This window comes from Ambystoma mexicanum, chromosome 6p (assembly GCF_040938575.1).
Source record: "Ambystoma mexicanum isolate Mex_15411 chromosome 6p, UKY_AmexF1_1, whole genome shotgun sequence".
Classification (NCBI taxonomy): Eukaryota; Metazoa; Chordata; class Amphibia; order Caudata; family Ambystomatidae; genus Ambystoma; species Ambystoma mexicanum.
The window spans coordinates 913,015,956-913,037,588 of NC_090935.1; the positions used below are offsets into that span (position 1 = coordinate 913,015,956).

General features: G+C 47.8%; 1 protein-coding gene across 1 annotated transcript in view; it reads left to right on the plus strand.

The window, feature by feature from the left end:
- Positions 1-213: 213 nt before the first annotated feature.
- LVRN (laeverin) overlaps positions 214-21,633 on the plus strand; it is a 933,533-nt gene continuing 912,113 nt past the window's right edge. Inside the window, exon 1 of the mRNA XM_069625536.1 lies at positions 214-1,103. Within this exon, the coding sequence (XP_069481637.1) occupies positions 448-1,103 (656 nt within the window). The 5' untranslated portion in view covers positions 214-447. The remainder of the gene's footprint in view (positions 1,104-21,633) is intronic.

Genomic DNA, 21,633 nt, shown 5'->3' on the forward strand with positions numbered 1-21,633 from the left:
GTGAATAACATTGAATGCACTTACTGTAAACTCTAGGCTGAAGTGGGACCTGGCACGGCGCCATTTTGGAGTAAACTGAGACACTGCTAGTGGAGAATAGTCGAAGAACGAGTAGGTCTTAGTGAAAGTACTGCCTGAATCTGTGAAAAGAGGCACGTGAAGTTCAGTCGCCGAACAGTTGGCATGCCCCAGAGCTGGGAGAACTTCTAGAGGCCTGCTGGACAGCCACCTGACAGCCACCTGGTTGCCAGTGGACCGCCTTCCTTAGATGGTCTGTAGTTTCTCGACCTCCTCGATTCTTGCAGCCCCACCTCCGCCAACTCCCAGAGCGGGGCCCACTCCCTCTCCGCCCGGCAGGCACACCCCTTCAAGTCCTGTGTAGTGGTGCAAGGAGAGGGCCTCCAGACACACTCCATCAGAGACGGACAGGAGACCTCAAAGTCCACCATGGGACCCAAATCACGCTCCGGGTTTTACCTGAGCCGCCCGCTGGCCCTGCTGCTGGCGCTGCTCCTTGTGGCACTCATGCTGGCACTGGTAGTGCTGGCCGCGCTCTACGCCCGCAGCCAACAGGAGGCAGAGGCGCCGGCAGAAAGCGCTGTGGACACAGCGGGCCACACCACCGCTCCTTCCCCGGTGCCCACTAAGGGCGCCCTGGGCGGAAGCACCGCCAGCGGCAGCACAGAACGCCCGGGCATCTGGGACCAGCTGCGCCTGCCACCCAGCCCCGTGCCTGTGCACTACCAGCTGGAGCTGTGGCCGAGGCTGGAGCCGGACAGCCAGGGCGCCTTCGCCTTCTCCGGCCAGGTGAACATCACCATGCGCTGCTTGGAGACGGAGGAGCACGGCGCCGTGCTGCTGCTGCACAGCCTGGCTCTCAACGTGTCCGCTTCGGTGCTGCTGGAGTTGGCCGCCGGAGGGGAGCGCGAGCTGGGCATCGAGAGACTCTGGCACTCCGCCGTCCACGACTACTTGGTGCTGGAGCTGGCAGAGCCGCTGCGCCCCGGCCTGCATTACCTGCTGAGGCTGCACTACCACGGCCACCTGAGCCAGGAGCTCGTCGGCCTCTTCGTCTCCCGCTACAGGGACCAGGACCAGGAGAAGTAAGTGTGGCCGCCCGCGCAGGCTCGGCCCCTTTTAACTTGTGCAAACGTTCTCCACTTAAACAAGACTCCCGTGCATGCCGCATGGAGACAGCTTAGAGCAGTGTACGATCCTCCTGCAATGCAATATCTGGTATTGGGGGGGGAGGGGGTTAACCCTTCAAATGTTGGGAGACGCGCTAACTTCAGATACGGTGGGGAGGGGCAAGCTAATGTGAGTGGGGGCATTACACTTCTTTACGCATTCTAATGAAACTATTCTAGTGCCGCTTCAATGTTGCAAGCAGTTAACTCTCTCCTCTAAGCCCGAAAGCACCTGGGAGAGCTGAATTTTGATGTTGGTGGTGGCGGTTGGGGGGGGGGGGCGCGGGGGAGTAGACATTCCGATTGATGACATAGGGACTTTTAGGGCAGATGGCTTTTCCGGGGGAGGGTGGGGCGTGCCTTGGCGGTGCACTGGCGTTCTGGACGCTTAACATCTGTAGCTCCGCCAGGTCGAGTCAAGATAGCCCAACAATTCAGGGATGGCGGGTGCGGTGGTGGTGGGGGGATGCGGGCTGAGGCCCGTCAGCTCAATGGTGTTGCTTAACCAGTGCGAGTTCAGATACACGGCTCTTTGAATGAAGCAAGAGCGCATCTTTCTCGAGTTCTGTATTTCAAAATGCTACCATGGTACCGTGTGACCTTGTACACCCAATCGTATGTACCCTCTGCCACGAGGGCTGCACAGTGGCTCCGTATAACGAGAATGGGATTAGGGTGGGCAACGGGAGGCAAGATTGCTTGAGAAATAAGTGACCCCCACGCCGGTCGGGTTAACAGTCATTCCTGTGATTGTGCGTGCCCTCATATTGAGTCTTGGGTCATTCGTGTTCCTCCCGCATAAAACAAGTTGCGGACCTGCGTCAGAACTGCCGCGTCGCTTGAGGGTTGTTTAAAGTGCACACGTTTTAGAGCAGGACCGCAGGTGCTCTTTTGCACAGTGAACATTTCCCTTAAAGAAGTGCACGCGCCTCCTCGCTGCTGACACACGCCGGGGCCATTCTAAGCAGAGCAGCGTCGCTTAAGTGTTGAGGCGGTTCCAATAGCAGAGTGCTACACGCCCCCACACCCCGCGTCCGCCTCCCCCGCAGGATGCTAGTACTGCTGCCCACCCATTACAGCTATAACGGCTTAGCTGAGAAGCGGCGGGACGACAATCCTTCTGATCACTGTCACATTAAAAGTATGGCAACACAGCTAAAAATGCCGGCGCTGACCCAAGAAAAGAGTGTCTGTATGGGACGTATTAAGCACCAGAGCCCCGTAGGCGGGGCACATTCATGGGGTTACAAGGAAGGATGCGGCGGCAGAAAAGGAGCCGAGATGGAAATGGGGAGCAGGGAGTACTATCCTGTTAGAGGTAAAGCAGCCCACCTGAGAAGCATATGTGCTCTTCCAATAGTATTCCTGCACGGAGGTGCCAGTACTATCCCGTTAGAGGTAAAGCAGCCCATCTGAGAGGCACATGTTCTCTTCCATTAGGGGTAGAGTGTTCCTGCACGGAGGTGCCAGTACTATCCCATTATAGGTAAAGCAGCCCATCTGAGAGGCACATGTTCTCTTCCATTAGTAGTATAGTATTCCTGCACGGAGGTGCCAGTACTATCCCATTATAGGTAAAGCAGCCCATCTGAGAGGCACATGTTCTCTTCCATTAGGGGTAGAGTGTTCCTGCACGGAGGTGCCAGTACTATCCCATTATAGGTAAAGCAGCCCACCTGAGAAGCATATGTGCTCTTCCAATAGTATTCCTGCACGGAGGTGCCAGTACTATCCCATTATAGGTAAAGCAGCCCATCTGAGAGGCACATGTTCTCTTCCATTAGGGGTAGAGTGTTCCTGCACGGAGGTGCCAGTACTATCCCATTATAGGTAAAGCAGCCCACCTGAGAAGCATATGTGCTCTTCCAATAGTATTCCTGCACGGAGGTGCCAGTACTATCCCATTATAGGTAAAGCAGCCCATCTGAGAGGCACATCTTCTCTTCCATTAGGGGTAGAGTGTTCCTGCACGGAGGTGCCAGTACTATCCCATTATAGGTAAAGCAGCCCATCTGAGAGGCACATGTTCTCTTCCATTAGTAGTATAGTATTCCTGCACGGAGGTGCCAGTACTATCCCATTATAGGTAAAGCAGCCCATCTGAGAGGCACATGTTCTCTTCCATTAGTAGTATAGTATTCCTGCACGGAGGTGCCAGTACTATCCCATTATAGGTAAAGCAGCCCATCTGAGAGGCACATGTTCTCTTCCATTAGTGTTATAGTGTTCCTGCACGGAGGTGCCAGTACTATCCCATTATAGGTAAAGCAGCCCATCTGAGAGGCACATGTTCTCTTCCATTAGGGGTAGAGTGTTCCTGCACGGAGGTGCCAGTACTATCCCATTATAGGTAAAGCAGCCCATCTGAGAGGCACATGTTCTCTTCCATTAGTAGTATAGTATTCCTGCACGGAGGTGCCAGTACTATCCCATTATAGGTAAAGCAGCCCATCTGAGAGGCACATGTTCTCTTCCATTAGTGTTATAGTGTTCCTGCACGGAGGTGCCAGTACTATCCCATTATAGGTAAAGCAGCCCATCTGAGAGGCACATGTTCTCTTCCATTAGGGGTAGAGTGTTCCTGCACGGAGGTGCCAGTACTATCCCATTATAGGTAAAGCATCCCATCTGAGAGGCACATGTTCTCTTCCATTAGGGGTAGAGTGTTCCTGCACGGAGGTGCCAGTACTATCCCATTATAGGTAAAGCAGCCCATCTGAGAGGCACATGTTCTCTTCCATTAGGGGTAGAGTGTTCCTGCACGGAGGTGCCAGTACTATCCCATTATAGGTAAAGCATCCCATCTGAGAGGCATATGTTCTCTTCCATTAGGGGTAGAGTGTTCCTGCACGGAGGTGCCAGTACTATCCCATTATAGGTAAAGCAGCCCATCTGAGAGGCACATGTTCTCTTCCATTAGTGTTATAGTGTTCCTGCACGGAGGTGCCAGTACTATCCCATTATAGGTAAAGCAGCCCATCTGAGAGGCACATGTTCTCTTCCATTAGGGGTAGAGTGTTCCTGCACGGAGGTGCCAGTACTATCCCATTATAGGTAAAGCAGCCCATCTGAGAGGCACATGTTCTCTTCCATTAGTAGTATAGTATTCCTGCACGGAGGTGCCAGTACTATCCCATTATAGGTAAAGCAGCCCATCTGAGAGGCACATGTTCTCTTCCATTAGGGGTAGAGTGTTCCTGCACGGAGGTGCCAGTACTATCCCATTATAGGTAAAGCAGCCCATCTGAGAGGCACATGTTCTCTTCCATTAGTAGTATAGTGTTCCTGCACGGAGGTGCCAGTACTATCCCATTATAGGTAAAGCAGCCCATCTGAGAGGCACATGTTCTCTTCCATTAGTGTTATAGTGTTCCTGCACGGAGGTGCCAGTACTATCCCATTATAGGTAAAGCATCCCATCTGAGAGGCACATGTTCTCTTCCATTAGTAGTATAGTATTCCTGCACGGAGGTGCCAGTACTATCCCATTATAGGTAAAGCATCCCATCTGAGAGGCACATGTTCTCTTCCATTAGTGTTATAGTGTTCCTGCACGGAGGTGCCAGTACTATCCCATTATAGGTAAAGCATCCCATCTGAGAGGCACATGTTCTCTTCCATTAGTAGTATAGTATTCCTGCACGGAGGTGCCAGTACTATCCCATTATAGGTAAAGCATCCCATCTGAGAGGCACATGTTCTCTTCCATTAGGGGTAGAGTGTTCCTGCACGGAGGTGCCAGTACTATCCCATTATAGGTAAAGCAGCCCATCTGAGAGGCACATGTTCTCTTCCATTAGGGGTAGAGTGTTCCTGCACGGAGGTGCCAGTACTATCCCATTATAGGTAAAGCAGCCCATCTGAGAGGCACATGTTCTCTTCCATTAGTAGTATAGTATTCCTGCACGGAGGTGCCAGTACTATCCCATTATAGGTAAAGCATCCCATCTGAGAGGCACATGTTCTCTTCCATTAGGGGTAGAGTGTTCCTGCACGGAGGTGCCAGTACTATCCCATTATAGGTAAAGCAGCCCATCTGAGAGGCACATGTTCTCTTCCATTAGGGGTAGAGTGTTCCTGGCATTGGTGTTGTTTATTTATAATGCGCTTAGACACAAAACTAGTGCTTCACAACGTTCCAAGACGGGGGATACAATCATTCAGAACGCCTTGGAGAATTCCGAATGATATACAATGATAACAAGCATACTAGGCCTGACGACATTTCTGCTAATTCAAGTGCGTTAGCAGGTAGTTGGGGGGAAGCAGGGAGGGTGGAGAACGGACTACGTGTATAACATACCGACAGTAGTGCAAGTGTGTGACAAGTAATGAGGGTAGGAGGGAAGAGGAGGAGGCACGTAACAACTCAAAGCCACATTGGAGGACATTTCTTGCCAACGAGCACAAGTAGACATTGACACAAAGGGAGGGGTTAAGTTGGTTGGATGAGGCAAGTGCAGGGACTGGTGTGGGTGCCTGGGACCTGTAGGGTTCCGAGGTGATCCAGGAAACTGGTCAAGCTATCTGAGCAGAAGGAGGAGGTAACGGGTAGGGAGCAGAGGTTAGCAGGGAAGAGGTAGAGAGAAGACAGAGGAGAAGAGGAAGGTCTTGAGGATTTGCCAGCATTTAAGGAGATCCGGCTCGAGACAGAGAGAGGCAGGGAGACTGTTCCAGAGGGGGACCCCTGCAGAGGATAGGGATCTACCCCTGAGTCTGTGTTTGGAAAAATATCTTTTTCTCATAGAGTTAGAGGAGGATGAGCGTAGTGCTCTAGCGGGAGGGTATTTGGGAAGAGTGTGTTATAAGCAGGGCGGGTAAGTAGGGAGATTGAGAAATAGACTGATACAGTATTCGAGTCTAGAGAGAACCAGAGCTCTGGAGACAGTGAGTCTCTGGGGGAAAGTGAGAAAAGGTGCGATACCTTGGAAAAGGTGCAGCTGGTAGTGAGATTTTGTAGATATGTCTGAGATGGGAGAGGAGAAGGCAAAATGGAATCGAAGATGACCCCCATATTTCTTGCCTCACTGGTGGGTGTGGGCGCAGGGCCAAGGGAGGCTCGCCAGAGTGCGAGAAGGAGAACGGGAGCAGGGGTCCCAATGAGAACATTCTGTGTCATACTGGCATTAAGGCAGAGGTTGTTAGCTGCACACCAGCACTGAATTGCAGACAGACAGTCATGAATGAGCAAGGAGGACAAAGAGGCTGAGGGTAGCTTGAAGGAGAGCTGGGTGTCATCCGCATAACGCTGAAAGTTGGAAGTGAAGGAAGAGATCCAGTGGGCCAAGGCGGCCATGTAAATATTGAAAAACCAGGGGCATAGGTTAGAACCCTGCAGGACCCCGCAAGTAGAGAGAGTGATGGCAGAGAGAAAGGGCCCAAGTTCCACCTGGGATGGTCCGCCATAAAGAAAGGAGGTAAGCCACGGCAGGGCCTGATCAGAGTGTCGAATGCAGAGGAGAGGTCAAGGAGAATGTGGTCAGGAGTGTTTGTGTCAAGATATGAGAGCAGGACTTCACAGGTGTTCAGGAGAGCAGTTTCCGTGCCTCTGGATGTCCTGAAGCCAGACTGATGATCATGGAGACAACCATCAGATTCAGTGTGGGGAGTGAGCTGAGAGATAGCCAACTTCTCCAGCAGTTTGCCCAGGAAGGGTGTGATAGGAATCGGGCAATAATTTGCCAGGATAGAAGGGTCGGCTGAAGGTTTTTTTTAGTAGAGGGTGCACCAGAGAGTGTTTGAGAGAGGAGGGGGGAAACTCCAGAGGTGAAGGAGAGGTTGCAGAGGTCCAACAAGGCTGGAGCTAGAGTGAAGAGGTTTTCATAGACCGGACTTGCCTCGTGACCTCTTCAGGTGTGACAGGGGAAAACACAGGTAAGGGAAGAGGGGGAAGAGTGTGGGAGGCCGAAGGGAGTTCGGAGGATGTTGGTGCAAGGGTGGGTGCAGGAGTGAGAGAGGAAAGGATGTCCAAGGTTCAGCATAGAAGTGTCAGTACTATTCTGTTAGAGTTAAAGCAGCCCATCTGGGAGGCATATGTGGTCTTAGATTAAGAGTATAGTATTCCTGCCTAAAGGTGCCAGTACGATCGCATTAGAGTTAAAGTAGCCCATCTGAGAGGCATATGTGCTCTTCCATTATAAGTATAGTATTCCTGCCAAAAAGTGCCAATACTATCCCATTAGAGTTAAAGAAGCCCATATGAGAGGTATACTTGCTATTCCATTAGGAGTAGAGTATTCCTGCATAGAAGTGCCAGTACTATCCCGTTATGGTTACAGCATCCCACCACAGAGGAATGTGTGCTCTTCCATTAGGAGTAGAGAATTCCTGCATAGAAGTGCCTGCACTATCCATTTGGAGATTAATAAGGTCATCTGAGAGGTATATTTGCTCTTCCATTAGGAGTAGAGTATTCTTGCACATACGTGCCATTACTAGCCCATTAAAGTTAAAGCAGCACATCTGAGAGGCATATGTTCTCTTCCATTAGGAGTATAGTATTGCTGCATAGAAGTGCCAGTACTATCCCGTTAGAGTTAAAGCAGCCCATCTCAGAGGCATATGTGCTCTTCGATTAGGAGTATAGTATTCCTGCCCAAATGTGCCAGTACCATCACATTACAGTTAAAGTAGCGCATCTGAGAGGCATATGTGCTCTTCCATTAGAAGTATAGTATTCCTGGGTTCGATTACTATCCTGTTAGAGTTAAAGTAGCCCATCTGAGAGGCATATATTCTCTTCCATTAGGAGTACAGTATTCCTGCATATAAGTGTTAGTACTATCTCATTAGAGTTAAATCAGCCCATGTGAGACGCACATGTGCTCTTCCATTAGGAGTGTAGCATTCCTGCATAGAAATGCTAGTACTATCTCGTTAGTGTTAAAGTAGCCCATCTTAGAGGTATATGTTATCTTCCACTAGAAGTAAAGAGGTCCTGCATGGATGTGCCACTGCCATCCCATTGGTGTTAAAGCAGCCCATCTGAGAGGTATGTGTGCTCTTCCATTAGAAGCACAGTATTCCCACATAGAAGTGCCAGTACTATCCCATTCGGGTTAAAGCAGCCCATCTGAGAAGCATATGTGCTTTTCCACTAGGAGAATAGAGTTCCTGCATAGAGGTGCCAATACTTGCCGATTAGGGTTAGAGCAGCCCTTCTCTTAAGTATATGAGCTTTTCCATTAGGAATTGAGTATTCCTGAACATACTTGCCAGTACTATCCTTTTGGAGTTAAAGAACCCCATCTGAGGGGTATACTTTCTCTTCCATTTGGTGTATAGTGTTGCCCCTACTGTGCAGTAGCACCTGGAGCATACCCAAGTGCTAGAAGGGATTACCGCAATTACTGATTTCAGCCTCAAATAACCGGACAGACTCAAAGAATATGGCAAAATACTACTTATCATCAGCTCAATAAAGTAGGCAAGAAGAATAGGTAGGCGAGTGGGTTCGAGTGAAGTCCTGTGCGCTAAATGTCCACCTTCTAAATTGGTGTTAAGTTTTGACAGGCAGCGTGCTTCCTCCACAAGGCCCACCCAAACCAGGGCCTGAATATAGTACAATTAGGAATAAGGTTTGCAAAGGAGTATGAACGCGCACTCTCTGAAAGTCAACACTCAAGTATCAGAAATTGTATTCCAAAGATGGTTCTGTGAAAAATATGTGAATTTATTCAAAGGAGTTCAGCCTGAAGGTACTTTGACTTCAGTGTTGACTTTCAGGCAGTGCGCGTTCACACTCCTTTGCAAACCTTATTCCCAACAATAAAGTAGGCAAACTTGGCAAGCATAACAAGTCGCAGCTCGCTCACTCTCAGAGCATTTCGGTAAACAAAGGCTTTGTACCTCAATGTACATCAGCTATGGCATCATCCTACGTGGCAAACAGTAAAAACCTCTCGGCCAGAGGGATTGGTTAAGGGAACAGGTATACCTATAACTCATTTAGGTGTTAGTAACATCATTGGCTGCCCCTTATGAAGTAGGCACGCCTTGAACTACCTCTAACTTCATATAATACAGATAATAGACGAATAATAAGAGCAGATTGGCTTCTGCAAAAAGTATAGTCCATCATTACATCGGCCATCCTGAGTGGTTGGCGCTCTCCTCCAACTTTGGACATACGGCTCATTTGCAGCACGTAAGCAAAAACGAAACCCATGTGTTGGGAACGCCAGACAACTGTCCACTTGAGTAATAAGCCTATAATCTCTCATAAATTAGACCCTAAACCAAGACCTTTTCTTTGTCGTTGACCTTGCTGATTGTTCTCTTCCTTGGAACTTTGAAGGGAGTGTAGGTACATGAATAGGCATTATTTCCTGGTCTTGCGCCACGTGTGAGGAGACCATGACTTTGTCCTTCTATCCTTCTATTTAGTGCTATTTGACGCAATTATAGTGGGTGCTATTACTCTCTTCAGCCTCCAGAGACTTGGTTGCTCTGTTTTGCATATGCGTTCTGCATCTTTGATTGTTCAATACTTGACACTAACAAATGATCACTCCTTTACTTAATCTAAGAGACATATGTCCTACGTACGTGGTTTATCCTCTCTGACTCCTTTCATTCCTTGTAGTTGCTTCCTGCTGCAGCATTCTTGATCCTGAGTCCAACACGTATCTTTTGTTCTTGGACAATTCGGGTTTCCAGCGCCTTTCAGCTCTGTAGCCTTGCTTTTTTCCTTGAGGCTTCTAGCTCACTATTATATGAAACCAACGTCCATTTTCTCAACATGGCTGCTTTATCAACGTTACATGTTCTCCATTTAGCAAGCTTCTATATGTCTCATACACCTTGCCTTTCTGTGTATATACATCTACTTCATGTCTTCTCACTTATCTTCTCAGGATATATGGTTTATTCATATTTGCATATTCATTTACTGTGTTACTTCAGTTACATCTTCATTCTTTAAGTACTCGTATATCTTTTCAGTGCGCCCTCGTCTCTTCTCTTCATGGCTTCACTTTACACCTGTCAGACCTTACCTATAGTTCTTCTATGTCCAGTGGTGTCTCTACCACATCTGTTCAAGAATGCACTCGGTACGGTTGTCTGAGTGCTTAATATCATATCTTCAATGCGGTATTGGGATGATACCAGGTGTCATGCACAGTGCTTTCTTGGTGTTCTTTCAATATGATGGAGGTGAGGGAGTGGGCTCCATGAGTGATGTTTACATCTGATTATGTACATTCCCACCTCTGGTGGAGTCCTTAACCACCTCCTCAGTCTTCACCTTCTCTTCACACTGTGTTTTTTTCAGAATCCATATCTTTGTCGCCCCCCGCCCCCTCAGGTCACCTGCATTCTTTATGTGTTCATCCACACTCCAGGTCATATGGCAACACTCTCCAGTTGGTTGACAGAATACCCAATGTCCCACATAGTCCCTATGATCCTTGGGATAATAAAACATTGTTCCTGGGGGTTGCAGGGGACTTACTTTCAGGTAATCACAGGTGGTGCTTTCAGTCTGTATGTGCTTGTCAATCACAGCAGTCACAGCATTCACATTGATCATTATCTTCATCTCAATAGCTTTTTTCACTGTATTCTTGCATTGTCCAATGATTATTCCTATAAGACAAAATCCTAGCAACACCAACACTAGTATTGCTCCCAGTAATTTGTTAAGGCATTTGCCATCCAGGTTGGAACCCACAAGAATAGAGATGAAAACATTAATCTCCGGTCTCATATATTTCCTCCACCATTTTCGTATGCAGCATTGATAACATAGTTATTGCTTCTGTCAGGGTTCCATTTTCTCCATCATGGGCAGGTGTATAAGTACAGCAAGAAGACCGATTTTAGCGGACATGCCTACTTCCATTGCTGTAACTAAGTCCAGGACATACCTGTTCTAGAGTGTGATAGCCCTCAGTTCTTCTCTAATCACATTAAATCCTTTTATTGTCTTGTTGAGTGTTTGTAGCTGCTTCCATCTGGTGATTTGTAACCATATGGCATTTGCTGCAGCTTGAAGTCCTGGCAAGAATATAGCTGTAAATATCACTGCCGTCCTACTGAACAATTTGTGCTCATCTGGAATGTCATGGTAAGCTTCAATTGGTTTTGCTGAAAAGTAATTCTCTTTCTTCTGTCTGGTGAGGTTGAGTGACCTCTTCTTCCTTTGGTGTGCCTCCATTTCTGGAAAGCTGTCTATGTGAAGATGACTGAGGGATCTCCAGTGCAGAAACATGTAGTACACTATAGAGAGTATTCCTTCCCAACTTTTAGGTAGCTTCATATAAGCTTTAGAACCACAGGCCCAAAAGTGGTCCATTATCACAGCAGTTCTTCCTGTCATTCCTGGCACATCAATTATTTTCTGACATCCTTTATTTTCTCCAACTTTGATCAGACATCTGTTTCTAAAACAGAGTGTTGCATTCATCATGGGAAGTAAGGATACAGTCCTGCTTCATCTTCGAGCCATGTTAGTAACTTTGCATACTTGGCCCAGTCCTTAAGACAGTCTTCATTCACTATTTGCACAACCTGTCATCAATAGGTGTGCAGTGCATGCCAACATTCCTGCTGCCCATCCTGTACTGGAGTATACCAATAGCAGAGGTCTCTTCCAGCATTCTGGTAATCCTGGTGTTTCCCAGTGGTCTGCGCAATTCAGTGTCTTTTGTTCAACAATCATTATCTCTCCTCCAGTCAGCCCATCAAATGAGTACAGGAGCATTCTGCTCTTCCAATTTGGATCCTTTTCCATCTTATGTGTCTTTATGTAAGCATCTTCATATGGAAACGTTCTCTTTAACATCTATCATAGGCTTGCCCATTTTGCTTCAAATTGTCCTCTTGTCATGCATGTTGCTAGATGGCTGAGACTCTTCACTTCATGTACAGGTATTTCTCTTGCAATGAATGTTCTGGCTGTGCTCATGGCATAAGGAATGAGAGAACACACATAGCAGCTCTCATCTGACATTCTCCTCCCCACCCCACTCATGTGATAATACCACATGTTATTTTTTAAATGGGTCGAATTATCAAGGTATGTATTTATATCCTGATGATCTTCCTCAACATCCCTCTTTACTCGGTTAATTTGTTTGGAAATCTCAGGGAAAATATCACACATGCTTTTGTTAGGGATAGAAAGAGATGTCTCAGTGTTGGATACTTCATTTAAATTATAAAACATAATTTTGCAGAATGCTTTAGGCATAAGGAAATAAAGAGAACACATTGTACAAAATGTAGCTACAAGACATATTGCAAAAGAATTAATGTGTCGAATTGTATCCTGTGCAGTAATCTGCCTTCTTGCTAACAATGTGTATCTTTCATAATGGATAATTCCCATTTTCTTTAATTCAATTGTTCAGCTTCTGTCCCTTTTATAAACTACACTTTTTATAATAGAAATTGTAATATGATTGCAATGATGACAGGACTGTTTTTAGGATTTCCTTAAAATGTGACAATATCAATGTGTCATCTCACTAGTGCTGGATAAGATCGAAGTATGTATACAATAACAGCATACAGAAATGTTTGAATCTTACAGGCAGCATATCATCTTGTGTCCGTTCTTTGTGTTCTTGCTTCAAATTATTGTCTCTTTAGCCTAACAGGAATTGTCTTGTTGAACACTGCAACGTTTTGTTCATTTCCCTTCAAACTTGCAAATTATTGACAGTTCAAATTGTTTTTACTTCATTTGTTCTTTTTTGTCCCTTGGTAGCCAATCTCGTCTGCATTCGCGGAACTTCTTCTTTTGCTTCACTGTCAGCAGCTGCAGGAGGGGTAAGGGTCTCTCCTTTTTAAAGCTTTACATCATTCAGGTGCAGCAAAACTCTTCTTCCTTTGAGCTTCACAGCAGTGGGAGTGACCTCCTCTACTAGGTGTGGTCCTTCAAAATGGGCTTATTCCAAGTGCCAACAAAACTCTGAACAAGCACTTGGTCACCAGGGTACAAACTAGGTGGCTTCAGCAAGTCTATAGGATCAACAGCTTGGCTGTCTTCTTCAATCTTCTTCGACCCTTCCCTACGATTTTGATCTGTTGGAAAAGAAACACTAGTGGTCATATTTGTCAAATAGTCAAGCATCTCATCCCCTAATGTTTCTACTACACTATTGGCCTATGTTTTTATTTGAGTAGGAGGAGTAAGGGGCACTCTCATGCAGCGTCCAGTCAACAACTCATGAGGAGTTAGAGGGAGATCTGAGTCAGGCTGGTTCCTCAAAGCAAACAAAGCAAGAGGTAGGCAATGTAGCCGTCCCTTCTTCAAAGTTATTTTAATCTTAGCTATCCTTTCTTTAAGGAGTCCTTTTAAATGCTCACAGATACCATTTGCCAGGAGGGTGAAAATCAGACATAAACCTGTGCTTTATGTTATGTGTTGTTATGTTATTTTGCACTTATATAGCGCCTTATATACCATTGGTATGGTCTGAAGGCGCTGGTAGGTTGAACGACCCTTGGGAATCGAAGTTCAGATCAGTAGAGAGAGTAGAGAGAGTCAAAGGTGCATTTGAGCACCGGGTATGTGTGCAGCTCGTGCGGTATTCGTGTAATAGCTGCTTCTTAGCGGTAGGTGTGGTGGCTGAGAGATCTGGAGAATGTGTTCGTTCTGGCAGGTTTTATCCAGAACGGCTGCAGCTGCGTTAGCCTGAGGAGAACGCCTGGCTGGAGTGTGTGAAACCAGCAGTGTTTACTTAGAATGATGTGGAGTGAGCGGAGGATGTTGGTATGAGAACAGTTATACCGAATGGTGTCATAGTATCTCTGTGTTCTAGTTGAGTGGTGATGTAAAGGAGAGAGTAAGCGTGGTGGTGTGATATGATGGGTTATATGCTCTTTCAACGTTCTCTGCATTCCAAACCATACTATATACATCATGCAATTCTATGCACTCCAGTCCGTAGCGTGCACTCCTATCCACTCCATGCACCCCAGTCTGGACCAATACACTCTGTCCGCCCCTCGTGCTCTAGTCAGCCCCGCGCAGGTGCTCTTGTCCGCCCCACGCATGCCTTTTGTCCGCCTCATGCATGCCCTTTTGTCCACGCCACGCATGCCCTCTTGTCTGCCCCACGCATCCCCTCTTGCCCACCCCACGCATGCACTCTTTTTAAAAAAAAACTTTCTTTATTGGTTTTTTCCAACAAAACAAACCATGAGACTGAACGTCGGTCGAACTGTGAAAACTGCACCCTTCCCACCAACTCCTAACCCCCCCTCCCACCAATCATGTTGAAAAGAGTCATTGAGTTAGAGGTTATCAACTAGGTGTCGCCGTTGCTGGGGCTCCGGCATTTTGTGTCAGGCTGGTATTTGAGTCCTGCGGTGGTTCCGATTGTTAAGAGTCAGCAGCGTCAGTCGTTGAAAGCAGGTATATGATGTACGGCCCCCATATGTCCGGAGGGCATGCGTGTAATGGCATTGTCCTAATAAAGTCCGTTTCCACAACTTGACAAAAAGTTACGTCTTTCAGCCAGTGCTGTACATTTGGAGGGGTCCTCTACCCCACGTGTAGGCAATTCTACTTCGTGCCAGGACCAGCAGTAGATCTGTCAGCCTTCTAACTGAGCTCGGCAGCGATTGAGTCAGGCCTAGTAGTGCTGTTTTTGGCTCGGGGACAAGCTCTGTTTTGATTATTGCTGAGATTTTTTCGAGTACTGCCCTCCAGAAGGTGGCTACTGGGGGACAGGACCACGCCAAGTGAAGGAAGTCAGCTGTGGGTGTCCCACGTCGTTTGTACTCTGCTGAGATGGTGTCCCTTTGGGAGTGCAGTTTCGCCGGTGTGTGGTAAGTTTGGTGGAGAAAGTTAAAGTGGATCAGTTTGAATCTCGCATTGATCGCTACTCTATGGGTGAGTTTTAGGATGTAGGTCCATTCTTCATCTGAAATCGCTCTGTCTAGTGTCTTTTCCCATCTCCTTTTGGCTCTTGCTCCGGGTGGGATTGCTTCATCGAAGAGGCCTTTGTAGATGTTCGTTATCAGGTGCCCTTCTCCCTGGGCTTGGATCGTGTAGTGGAGTAGTGGCCAGATTGGTGGTTGTTGAGGAAAACTCGGGATAACTGCCTGAAGCGAGTGTCGTAGTCTGTAATATATGAACGTGTCGAGGGCGTTGTCGCCTCCTCTTTCTCGGGCTTGTTGTGCCGTCATGAAAGTCCCTGCCGGAAAGAGGTCGTCCATGGAGTGCACCTGTAGCTTTTCCGTCCAGAGCAGGAAGACTTTTTTCGTTTGTAATGGGGATGCCAGGAATGTGCTTTACTGGCAGGAGAGGAGAGTATCTGGCCGAGATGTCGTTTACCTTAGTGATTTTCTTCCAGATTGAATATGTGGTTGCGACAGGATTAATTCCAGACTGAGTGACTGGGAACTGCCCAAAGATTATGGCTCGAAGGAGGTGCGGTGTCGCCAATGCTCTCTCTATCTGGACATGTGGTCGTATGAACTGCGTTGCGTACCATTGGCTGAGGTATTGGGCCTGGGCCGCCCGATAGTAACGTTCTAGGTCCGGAAGGGCCAATCCACCATGCCGTACCAGTAGGGTTAGTGTGGAGTAGGCGACTCTTGCTACCTCGCCGGCCCAGACGAGATCTAGGACCATACTCTTTATGCGTTGAATACGTTTCTGTGTGAGGAGTAGAGGGATGTTTGAGAAGAGGTACAACAGTTTTGGTAAGATGATCATCTTTACAATTGATACCCTGCCCCAGAGGTTGAGTGGTAGGGACTTCCATCTCTCGATCTTGGCTTGCAGGATGTCTATAGTGGTTTCGTAGTTATCATGGATGATCTCCTCTCTCAGACGGGACATGTAGATGCCGAGATACTTCACATGTGTATGTTGCCACTGGAAGCCAAAGTCGTCAGTAAATTCAGTGGTGGCGGCGGTGAGCAGGAAGATGACTGATTTGCTTTTATTGATTTACAGCCAAGAGAAGCGGCCAAACTGTATTACCGCTCTCATTGCTGGGTTTAGGTTTTCTTCTGCGTTCTGTAGAAACAGGGCTATGTCATCTGCGTAAAGCGAGATGACCATCTTGTGTGGGCCGAAAGATAGGCCTCTGTGAAGGTGTCGCATTCGCATGTCGGAAGCTAGGGGCTCCATTATTAAAGCGAACAAAAGTGCCAGAGCGGACATCCTTGTCTTGTTCCTCTTCTCAAGTGGATATCGGCAGAGTAGTGGCCGCCTAGCGTGATGTTGGAGATTGGTTTTTTGTAGAGTAGGGAAATCATTTGCAAGAAACGCTTGCCCAGCCCCATCCTTTCCAGGACAGTGAACAGGAAGGGCCATTCGACCGAGTCGAAAGCCTTCTCAGCGTCTAATAGTACTGCCACGGCCTGACAGTCCGGTTCTAAGGCCTCAATTGCTCCAAACATCCTCCTTATCCCGTATGAAGTGTTCCTCCTGGGGATGAAGCCCGCCTGGTCAGCCAGCCCCATGGCGGGCATGAGCGGCATCAGCCTTCTGGTTAGGACTTTTGCAAAGATTTTGTTGTCCAAATTTATTAGCGAGATTGGCCTGTATGAGCCGCATTCCATAGGATCTTTGCCGAGCTTGTGCAAGAGGATTATGTTGGCCTTGTATAATGTTGGTGGTAGCTGGTCTTTGGTCAGGGCCTCGTCATAGACCTGGAGGAGTAGCGGGGCAAGGAGGTCTGCAAAGTGTTTATAGAATTCGCCGGACAGGCCATCTGGACCCGGTGCTTTAGAGTTGGGTAGTTCTTTGATGACTTCGAGGATCTCCTCAATGGTAATGGGGGTGTTTAATGGTTCTCTGAGTTCTGGGTCGACCCAGTAAAGTTCTATTTCATCAAGGTATCGTGTCAGCTCTGTTTGGTCGGCGGAGTAGTTAGAGTCGTACAGTTCCTGGTAGAATCGGCAAAAATGTTCAACAATGTCAATTGTCGAGTGGATGCTGTTGCCTTTTGGGTCCCTTACTGACTCAATCGCTGTGGGTTTTCTATCGGCAGCTATGAGCCTCACGAGGAGAGCTCTGGGTTGCTGCCCTTCACCGTACTGTTGAATTTTGCGGTGTCTGCCCAGAAATTTGATTTCCCTTTCAGCTGCGTCGCGGAACACCTCTAATTCTTTCTTGATTGCTGTTAGTGATTGTGGGGTTTTGTTTGTCAGGAGAGCGCCTTCAAGGTCTTTGAGTTTTGCTTCGCTGGTGTTGAACTACCTTTGCAATAGTTTTAATATTCTGCATTCCTTCGTCATGCAGACCCCTCTGGTGAAACATTTTAGAGTCTCCCACAGAGTCCCGGCTGAGGGCACTGTACCTGTGTTGGAGTCGAGGAAATGTTCTAGTTCACTTCGGAATTCTTGCGCAAAGACTGTGTCTTGCAACGCTCGTGGCTTGAATCTCCAATGAGGTCGAGGTTTGGTTGTTTGTGCGGTGTTGCAGGTTAGAGACACCATGGAGTGGTCTGACAGGGTTCTCGGTAGGATATGGCAGTTGTTCCATTGTAGGCGGCTGTGGCAGGACATGAGGATATAGTCTATTCTCGAACTGGTTCCGTGTATCCAGGAGTGGAGGGTGAAGTCGCGGTGTTTGGGTTCTGGTGTCTCCAGATGTCAATGAGGTCGTAGGCTTTGCAAATTTCAGTAATTTGTTGGAACGCCTTGGATGGGGTCACTGTTTGGTTATGCGATTTATATTTGGTTGTGTTGAGGTCGCCACCCCATATGATCATGGACCGACTGGCCGTACTCAGTTGGGTCATTACCGAGTCGAAGTTATTGGGACTGTCGGTGTTCGGGCCATATGAATTCATTAAGGTGATTTCTTCTCCGTCGATCGTTCCTTGTACCATGAGCGACCTGCCTTCTGTGTCTTTTTTTTGAGCGATTAGTTTGAAATTGATTGCCTTATTGGTTATTATGGCCACTCCTCTGGCATAGGACGAGAAAGAGGCAAAGTAGCGGTGACATCCCCAGTCTTTGGCCCATGGGTTTTCAGACGTTGGGCGTAGGTGTGTTTCTTGGATAAACGGTATGTCGATTTTGTGTCGGCGTAGGTATTGAGTCATCTTCCTCACTTTCGCTGGTTGATTCACAACTTTAATGTTCCATGTAGCTACGGTGAAGGCGCCGTGTTTTCAATTCTTTGCACGTGCGGATCGTGGCGTTTAGCTACTAACGGGCGGGGGTGGTGGGCCCTGTCGGGTCGGTTTTGTTTGTGGTGTAGTCTTCTCTTGAGTGGAGCATATGGGGTGTCCTGGGTGCTGCACAACTTGCTAACCCCCAACTTGTGTGATTCTCCCTCCCATTTCTCGCGAGCAACCCCCAACTGGCTCGTCGTGGATCCCCCTTTTTTTAACTTGTAATCTGAAAACTTGAACATTGCTGTGCTAGGGGCGCTTGGATCTTCCCAAGTCGAGCGGCCTTAGGGTTGTTTTACCGTCTATTTTGCGTTCCGGCAGCGCTGATTGTTGCTGTGTGTCGTGTTATTTTGCTTCAGTCCATCTATGGTGGATTCCTCTGGGCCCTTTCCCTTTGAGCTCGTGCCTGGTTATTCTCTGGTGGTCAGCATCCCGCCCGGTCTAGGTACATATTTGCCTCTTCAGGCGTTTGGAAAAACTGGGTTCTTCCCTGGTGTTGTATTCTCAGTCGGGCTGGGAACAGCATCGAGTATGGTATCTAGTTCATGCATAGTCTCTGTTTAATGTTTGTGAAAGACCTCCTTTGTGCCTGGACGGCTGGGGAGAAGTCCGGATAAAAGTGGACAGTGTCGGCATCGTGCTGTAGCTCGCCTTTCTCTCTGGCCATTCGAAGTATCGAATCTCTGTCCTTATAATTGAGTTGTTTTGCAATTATTGGGCGAGAAGGTGCTCCGGGAGCAGGTCTTAGCGTCGGTATTCTATGTGCTCTTTCGAAGACGAACAGGGGCGAAAGAGTTTCCAGACCGAAGAGCGATTTATACATTTCTTCAACGTGGTCTTCAATTTTGCCTTGTGGTTGTTTCTCTCTTACTCCCACTATCCAGATGTTGTTCCTTCTGGAGCGCCCTTCGAGGTCTTCGTTTTTGGCGTTGATTATTTTCATTTGGGCCTCGAGAGACGACACCTTGGTATTCAAAGATGATACCCCATCGTCCAAAGTAGATATCCATTGCTCTGCCTCATCCAACCGTTCATTGTGGGTGTCCAGCCGGTGTTGGACTTGATCAACCTTGGACGAAAGGCCGTCCAGCTTACTATCAAGGTTACTGATACCGGATTTCAGTTTCAGGAGCAGTGCTCTGAGGTCGAGGGACTGGGTATCATCGTCCTCTTGGTGTAGTATGTGTGGCGGGGAGTCTGATCCGTTGCTGTGTCTTGGGGTTTTTGCCGAGGTTCCTGCGTCAAAGTTCAATTTGCGCTGTTGTTTGTCGGTTTTCCCCATTGCGGGTACGGATGGACAGTGCCGTTGGCTGCCTGGCCGCAGAGTTTGTGTGGTGGCCGTGGCGGGGGTTACTTGTGCCCTTATGCAGGGTTTTTGCAAGATGTTTTGCTCAACCGCGGGGATGGACACTCAGCCCACCATATGCGTTTTGGTTGGTGTCGGGGACGGCGGATTATCGGCCGACCGAGCCAGTCGGGTCCCAGGATAGTTGGTTCAGTTTGGAGTTCTATGGTCACGGTGGTGCGTCGTTGTGCTGCCAGAGAGGGGCTTCTTGCTAGATAGCGCCGAGTGTGCCACTGGGCACGGCTGTGCCGCCTACCCCCCAGCGTGCGCCGTACCTGGTGAGGCTTCGCCCGCGTTCCGCTCCTTCGATTTGGCCCCATCTCTCAGCCACCACCGCTTCGTCAGGATGCAACTGTGTAGCTCGTCAGCGGGGTTCTGCTGGGATGCTGCTTCTCAGCTCCCGGGGCGGTGCGGGATCTGTAGCGCCGGCGTCTGGGGCAGCGGGCTACTCCTTTCTCCCGCTTTCAGCGCGGCCTCGCCTGGGCCGTGCTGCGGCCGCCGATGCTCCCTCGCGGCCTTTAGGGCGCGCCGGCCATCCGGGGACGTCGCGAAGCGGGATCTAGCCGGTCAGGGTCTCTGGATTCGGCTTCTGCCCGGCTGATTTTCTTCCCTGTACACTGCCTGATGCGATGATGGTTGTTTTAGGGGGTTATACTGCCGGAATAAACAGGATTAATAAGGATTTTAATAGGCCGCGCGGGAGCTCACAAGGGAGCGGCCATCTTGGTCAGGTCTCTAGCGCCCTCTTCTACCCCATGCATGCACTCTTGTCTGCCCCAAGCATGAACTCTTGTCTGCCGCATGCATGCACTCTTGTCTGCCCCACACATGCACTCTTGTCTGCCCCAAGCATGAACTCTTGTCTGCCCCATGCATGCACTCTTGTCTGCCCCACACATGCACTCTTGTCTGCCTCATGCTCTACGCATTCAGTAGCTCTACGTATTCATCCATTCTATCAACTCATCAGTACTGGATGCATCTGTGCTCGTTCATTATGCCTAACAGAAGAGCTATCTGTTTGAATAATTAATGTACAAAATGCGGGCCATTATCAGACAGCAGGACTTCGCACACACCCCATCTAGGGAACACCTCATATACGAGAAGCTTGGCAGCACATGCGGCGTTGGGGTGCATACATGGACCTGCCTCAATCCATCAGGAAAAAGGTTATGCTACTACTAACATATATCTCACTGTTCGCAAGGTAAGCCCTGCTGTGAACCTCTGGCAAATAATGCAGTTCACAATTTTCTGGAAACCAATCTTCTGCAATCATGGCAGCAAGATTCTCTCTGGTTATATGCACAGGATAGTGAAGCTGATCCAGCGCAACTCTCAATTATGCTAGAGGCATGCCTGGATTTATAGTGCTATCTTGTCTCCATATAGCCTCTGTTGGGGATAGAGAACACCCCTCTTCCATAAATCCTGCTCTTAGTGTGGAGCTCATCCTTGCAGCTTAATTAACTATACAATGGATAACATATTGAAGCCTTCTTTCATCAGAGTACAACATTCTGACATTTTCTTAACCTCCTCTACTTCAAAATCAGAAACATTTGGAAAATATGCTGCTCTTTTGGCATCAACATCTGCGTCTTCGTTATCATGAGAAGTCATGTCTGCCCTCTTAGTATGGGCTGCACCCTTCACCAGCCAATGGGATCTTTAATTTTTTTTTTTTTTTTTTTTTATTGTATATGGTTTACAAAAAACCTTTACAAATAGAACAAACTTTATAATTAAAAAAAACAAAATAGTAAAAAAAAGAAAGAGATAAACATTCATTGCTTTGCATTTGCATTTGAAAAAAGAAGAAAAAGAAAATACCCGCTAAAGAAATACGAAATAACAGATTTACATAAGTTGCAAGAGTTAGCAAATTTTACAGAAAAGGGACAGACAATAGATAATCAACCGGTTTCAGATTTGAAATTTGATTGTCTAAGATTAGTCAAGTCAATATAAAGTACTAGTTGCAGAGAATAACAGATAGAATAAATAC